General features: G+C 41.8%; 1 protein-coding gene across 1 annotated transcript in view; it reads left to right on the top strand.

The window, feature by feature from the left end:
* Window positions 1-3,985: 3,985 nt before the first annotated feature.
* Window positions 3,986-7,343, top strand: part of YWHAE (tyrosine 3-monooxygenase/tryptophan 5-monooxygenase activation protein epsilon) — a 186,400-nt gene continuing 183,042 nt past the window's right edge. The window contains exon 1 of the mRNA XM_069226092.1: window positions 3,986-4,186. Within this exon, the coding sequence (XP_069082193.1) occupies window positions 4,120-4,186 (67 nt within the window). The 5' untranslated portion in view covers window positions 3,986-4,119. The remainder of the gene's footprint in view (window positions 4,187-7,343) is intronic.

Raw genomic sequence — 7,343 nt, 5'->3', positions numbered from 1 at the left:
TTTAATAGATAACAACCTCTCCTTTTTATGAACAAATAATGTAAGGGTGCACCAACAAAAAGTCATCAAATTTGACAGAGGATGTGCTTTGTGGATACCCTACGGGTATAATCCCTTCATTACAGTCTCTGGGGAGATGTATTGTTACAGGCTGGCCAGACGGGGATGTGTGGTGTATATGGATTGTTCTACATACATATTGTATCAACTTATTTGAGTATACTCAGTCATAAGCCTTCTGGCTATGATGAACCATGTGCTTTGCTTATCTTAGGGTAGATGCAACATGTTGCAAACAACAGCTTGTTGTCGATTGGATGTGTGAGGGACGTGTTTGATGAGAAATATGTTTGATCTGATATGACTTGATTAATATGGTAGTGGCTTTTTGCAGTCCCACAATTTTTAGTTTGTCATTGTTTTATTTATTATGTGCCTTTTGTGGGGTTCACCTCACTGAATTATTGGAGTGTGGCAGTGTGAGCCCTCCTGGCCTTATTTGTTCTTTTATAATTTGATAAGGGGATGCGTTAGAGGTTCGATGGACCTTTTGACTATGCTTAGAGTGGTACTGCCATGGGTGTCAATATTTCTCATAACCTCAATCTAGCAATAGAACAACATGGACAATAAAACATCATCAACACTTTGGAGTCAGTAATCTTCACACACCATGACCTATGTGGCCATGAATAACCACATCTTTTAGTAAAGTTAGAATGTGTATTTCCCTAGATTATCAATGCTGACATCACGTAAACTAATCTCAAAACCAAATGATATGCATAGACAAACAACCCAGGCTGACCGAAGCGGTGAAAGAATCTCAATCTCACTAAAGCATTTATCATTAAACATTCAAGAGTTACCATACAAATTAACAATAATACTATCTGAACAATAGATATGGCAAACATTGTTTTTTTATTATGTCTCGTCTAGGGCTGTAACGAGGGTCGGCTGCTACCTTATTGTCGTCATGAGTGAAGGTGCTGATATTGAGTGTATTTGACACTTTGTCCACAATGTGAATACTTCCCTGAATATTGCAGATTTAAATTGAATTGAACTAATAGCCCTGAATAAGTCCTGTCTTAAGGACAAAATGCGTTGGCTGTTTCTGCTATGAATGTGTCCTATTTTTAAAGAAGAGAAGAATAAAGAGAAGACTTAAATAGACTTATATAAAAAAATTGGACTCCTTAATATTGTTTTGTGTGGTGTACCATCAGTATTTGAATTGTTATTAAGGATTGCACCTTGGCAGCAGGTGTTCGGATGAGTGCACACATGAGCAATTTTTCAGTCTTTATTAAAAATGTTAGTATACAGCAGTGGATAAGGGTTAAGTGCATGGCGCTCTAGCCCCCTGCCATTTGCTTAGATAGTACTAGAAATGGCATACATCTAGACACAGCAAATGAATAAAATCAATTCTTGGTCAATAGCATTTCTTAGCATGTGACATACTAAGAAACCCTCCAATTCGAATGGCATGTTTGGCTACATGCAAAAGTAATTTAGACAAAATTTAATTTGGAAAAACATCTAAACTAGGGCTCCACAAAAATAGTGGTTGGTATCTAAAAGAAAGAACAAAAAATCTATAACAGCCACAATAACATTTTGTTATACCTCTCCTGAATGGATCAGCAAGCTGTGATTTCTTCGTCAGTTGGACATCCGTCTGGTCAGACTTGACAATGGACAGTGAAAGGGATCGGCTCAGCCACAGTTGGGCTTCTAAGTTAAATGAACCAATGTAAAAGGGCACCAAGGTAAGAATAAAGCTAAAGTTAGAAAGAGAAAAACATCAGGAACTGCTGTGCTCCTCACACTGGACTGAAACAAGAATATCTGAACTTCTTCTCCAACGCAGTCGATGTTAAACTACAATCCATAAACTATTTTCTCATCTCGCCATTTGTCAGAATATCGTAAGTTCACAGTAGAACCAATAAACATGAATTCTCAAATCTATGATATAGTTAGACAGTATTTCACATGTCGATGATTGGCTCCTCTTCTCCCATTCCCATCACCAGTTTCATAAGGTAACTTTTTAAATGCAATCATAGCTGCCGTCAGTGCAGCCACTGTTGAGGCCTGAGATCGTTAGCGTCTCAAACACTGAGGATACATTTGTATCCATAGTTAGTATACTATGTTTCAGCAGACAGTTCTCACAAAAAATGTTAAGACATTTACAAATTGCTTGGTCAGCTGTGTGTGTGAAAAGGTGTGAACAATGATGAGTGTTAATTCTCTGCTTTCACAAAAAAAAACCTTTGGGAACATTTATTTCTGCCATGAAACTTAACATGAGGCTCTGTCGACTAGACCCAAAATCTCATAATTACTCTATGCAAAATATTTTAAGCAAACACATAACATTAATACATTAGTGTGATACACTAACACATTTTATTCTACATGTGCACATTATCTAACTATAAATGTAAATTCTTCATTAATGTCGTACATGTAATGATGACCACTTCAGTGGGCACATTTTCCAAAAACACTCGATTAGCATAATTCATGTAAATTCTTAGCTATTAATCAATGCGAAATTATTAGTAATTAATTAAGCTTTCACAGCAGTGAGCTGCGATACGACTGGGACCTCGAATATTAATGATAATTCAGGAAAAGGAAATCACACATTTTTGTGTTCACGTGAACAGTACGGCTCACAAGAATTGTGATGGTATTTACAGCTCTTCTTCCTTCCCCCCTTTTTTATAATCCGCATGCATGCACCTGAACTCAACTTATCATTTGAAGCGGCTAGTTAATATTGAATGTAAAATGGATGTGGTTAATGGATTCTGTATATGTGTTGTGATTGTTCTGTTTATATCATTATGAGCCAATATTGAATGATGATTTTTTTATTTTTATGGATAGCTGCTCTGATATAGTATGACATACGATGGAGAGAATATTGACCAATATGGACTAACTGATGGCTGCTAAAAGTTGCATCATGCTTTTAGCAAGTTTTGTTATATATTTTGTAGGTTTTTAATTAGCATTTTTTATTTTTTTTTATTTTAAATCATTGTACACTACTGAGGGCAGTTTGTTTCTATGTACATATGGTATATGTTTTGGCTTATTGTGTACATTTATGTGGTCACATTACAGACCTGAAAAGTTCACGGAGTGAACGAAACACGTTGGCTGTGTATCTTTGCTATTATGTTGCGGGATCATGAAGTTTTAACCACTCTCATGAAATGGAAGAAAGAGGATATGGAATAACCTACATCTTAATAGGTCTCTCTCATACTTGATGACTTTTTGTTGGTGCACCATTAAATTACTTGTTCATGGTTCATCTGCCTTTGCAGTGTACCCTGGAGCAGCGGGTTATTTGTGTGCCCATTAGTTGCGATAATTTATTTGGGGCGGGGGAGGTGCGGTCTGTTCATACTTGCGGCTGAAAATAGGGATTTGTAACCGTTCCTTAAAAATAAATCCTCCTGCAACCTAACAATAACTAATCTCCAGGAGCCTATTCATTCTTGCACGAACTGACACTAATATTCACACTTAACTCCTATTAATTTAGTTTACCACAAACACAAGACGGGAAAATTCGTGGAACGGTTTCCGTGAGACCCCAAGACGAAAGCCAATACCCATAGGTCCAACTACTGTCGTTGGTTTCCGCAACTCCTTATGAAGAACTTCAACGCCTTGTTAAAGGTAGTAAGTTACCCCAATATAATTCAATTACAGAACAATCGCTAAATGGGAGTTACAGGTGTATGGCCAATTTCTAACGTGAGAGGATTTAACACAATGGGGACATGACTACTAAACTGTAAGAGTTCTGGCCAGCGCCTAGAGGCACTTTACCCATACCTCAGAGAATGACTGCTGTTATATGATGGCGTTGAGTTTGCACACGAGCCGCAGACCCCGCCCCCTCTGTTGCTGGGGACCCGTTGCCATGGAGCTCTGCCCCTGTCCGCGTGCGCAGGCGGAAGTGCCCGGATGAGCCGCCGCCATCTTGCCACGGACGGAGAGAGACAGGGAGCGGCGCCCGGAGCCCCAGAGTGAATCTGCGTCCATCCGCCCCGCTGTGCGCCACCCCTGCCCCCACACAGCATGGAACAAGAGCGCGAGGACCGCGTGTACCAGGCCAAATTGGCTGAACAGGCCGAGCGATATGACGGTGAGAGGCGCGCCCGGGCCCAGCCGACCGGCACAAAATGGCGGCCGCTCCCAGGCGGGTGGAGGCGCGGGAGATGGGGTGGGCTGTAAGGGAGCAGGTAGGGCAACAGAGAAGAAGAAGGTTGACCTTCTAGGGGTAATGGCAAGAGGTATAATGAGTTCTGCATTGAAGGAGTATGATGAATTGTGGTGGGCAGAAAGGAGCAAGTGTAGATTTATTGGAAGAATTCGTGACGGGGGATGTTTAATGTATCGCGAGGCAGCGGTACATCTGTGCGGAACATTAGTGTGGATTGGGGGCACACGAGAGTGTCGAAAGAGGGGAGGGATGAGCAGACAAACTGAAGTGAGTGTGCCCAAAACGCAGGTGGCTCGTACTAGATGAAAAGGTGGGTGCAAAGGACAGGGTGCGACTGAGGGACTTCCTGGGGTCGATAATGAAGCGGCTGTTGTGGATGAAGATGGATGTGTCTTATGGGCGGGCCAGTTGGTGGTAAAGCAATGCTGCCTATTGGTTGAATTGACTGGTTTGGCAGTGGTAATGGGTAGACGGCACCCTGCATTAGCTATCTGGGTGCAGCGTTGAAAATATGCTGTTGTTAGGGAAGATGATGCGATGTGGAAACGGAAGGTCTTCGATGGTGGTTTGCAGTAGCCCCCCACACTCTTCTTCCAGCACCCTGTGCGTTACAAAAGTGGTGTTAGTCGGAATGGTCTAGGGACCCAGGCGCCATAGTTGTCCGATAAGTGGTTAGTTAGGTGGTTCTCTCTGCAAAATGGTCACTTTGTGACAGACTTGTCCTCTCTCCTCTTTGTGATTTTTGCCTCAAGAGGCCAGTGGTGTTGCCAGTCACTTAAAGAGCGACACGGGTTAGAACAGTCTCAATCTGTCAATTGAAAGAGTTCAGTGCAGAATGTCCTGCTTGGTATTGTCTGTGTGAACATGGCTTTTGTGCTTATCCGTTTGTTGGAGGTTGGCTGAGACTGAAACAGCTGATCGAACGTTAGCTTGTGAGGTCATGGGCGCCCGCACCACTGGGAGAGGGGATGAAAATGGACCAGAGATTCATTCAGTTGAGTGCATGCTGTGTATTTTGGGTGTTGGCCCGTGGATCCCATTAAACAGTTCAGTCGTACTGGTAATCTGTTAGGGTACACTTAGTTTGTGTTGGAATAGAGAGTTGTGGTGTATTCTCTCCTAGGCTACATATGACACAAGTGTAAACATTTCTGATTTTTAAAATTAACACGCTGGCGGAGCCTTTTCTATCCTTGAGCGCACCAAGCCCAGTGTATTTAGCTGGGAGGCGGGCTGCTACGCCCTACATTGTTATTCAAGGCTCCGCTCTAATGACGTGCGCAGAATTGTACTGGCGTGGTCAGCATGCAGTGTTAAGTGTGACTGATCTAGGCCACAACACATCACTCGTTGAGATATACTGACCTATTTGTACAGTTTAGCATTCTGAAAGAACACATTCACCTCACCCTGATAAGCAAATATGGATGGACTGCCGTTTGCAGCATGCCACCTGCATTAAAACAGCACTTATTGAGGTTGTGATTCCCGTGACAGAAGGATTCACTTATTCACAGAAGGGCATGGGAGGCACGTTTCCGCAGTATAGCACAGACAGCACGGATATATTTATTTCGTCTTGAAATTTGGGTCAATTAGCATTCTGTGCAGGATGACAAGGCAGAAGGCACTCTTGTTCAAACGTCTGGGTTCGGTGTGTGTCCAGGGTGTCTGTGGTAGAGAGAACTCAAATTGATCATCCTGGCGGGTGCCTGCATCAGGCCTCGTCCTGTGCGGTAATATGCCGACATCTGTTCCTTATATTGGACGCAATCAGTCTTAAGAACCAGTGACGTCTATTTTAATTAAAATGCAGATTGTGTTGCCTGCTGCCTTCTTATTTTTTTGACGCCCAAAACGAGTCGAAATTTACCCATGAGGCTAGAAATTTTACAAGTGTTTTTATGAAGTAAGTTATTGTTCTCTCGCCTATTACCACTCGAAGTTCGAGTTAACTCTTGAGCAGAACAACGTGAAATTAATACGCCAAGCGCCCATGAGGTCTGTTGGCTAAGGTGACGCATTGATGCCCATGTCCTTCTTTTCATAATTTTGTTGTGAAATGCCCTGTCATTGTCGCTGTCACTTCTGTGCAAAACCACAAAGGTACCCCCATAATTAACTCTTAGTTTCGGGAGAGGGGTAAAACTTAAATATCACAAAAACTCTAACTCAACCCATATTACTTCTATCAAGAAATCACCTGACAGCGATCCATACAGTGACACCAGAGTAAAAACATTTTTTTCTCTCTTGCAAAGATAATTACACAAATTACTTTTTATTACATCTTCTGTATATTGCGCAGGTATATATATTTTTTTAATCATACGCCCAACAACCATTAGTCTCGTACATACCCAACAATCGCACCTAACGCACTCAGTGAAACCTAAAAGAAAACCATTACAACCCAATCAGGACAGTACATATGCTACATCTGTTCCACAATATTGGGTCACTGCCAGTGTACAATACAAGGAAATGGTGCTTTTTTACTGTCACTTCTATGACCTATGGGAGAATGATTTAGTGGAAGTTGGAAATCCAGAGAAGCGACATAGTATGGAAGTATAGTTAATGGCTAAGTGATATACACATATATAGTTTAGTATCCCTGCACCTTTTGGGGATAATACGCCCCCTTCTAGATCCGTGTGTGTAGAAAGGGGCTGCTGACATTTATTTAGCATACTCGTCAATCCCCTCATGCATATGAGGCTTTATTTACTGGATAAGTCCCTATTTGAGCCTCGTTTAAGTTTGCAGTAGCCATTATTACTTTGTAGGTATAGATTGCGTATATAATTGTCCTATGCTTTCCTATCGAATACCGAAGCAGGCCCATTTAGTTGTGTACTCCTCCGGTTCGTAAGAATATGCATCTGCACGTACTTTGAAACATTCTGCAGCAGGCCCCCCTACAGATGGCAATACATTTTTCATGAATTAAGTGCCGTTCTATCCTTTTTTTTTTATCTGAAAAAGGCACGGAATACCCGGCTGCTCAACTGTGCTCTTCTGAAGTGCTCCTTTGAAGTATCAAGCTGGATACGTAGTAACTGGCTGGCGCTAAAAT

The sequence above is a fragment of the Pleurodeles waltl genome, chromosome 3_1 (genome assembly GCF_031143425.1).
Source record: "Pleurodeles waltl isolate 20211129_DDA chromosome 3_1, aPleWal1.hap1.20221129, whole genome shotgun sequence".
Lineage (NCBI taxonomy): Eukaryota > Metazoa > Chordata > Amphibia > Caudata > Salamandridae > Pleurodeles > Pleurodeles waltl.
Note: the sequence above shows the minus strand (reverse complement) of the source record. Positions and strands in the feature narration are given on the sequence as shown.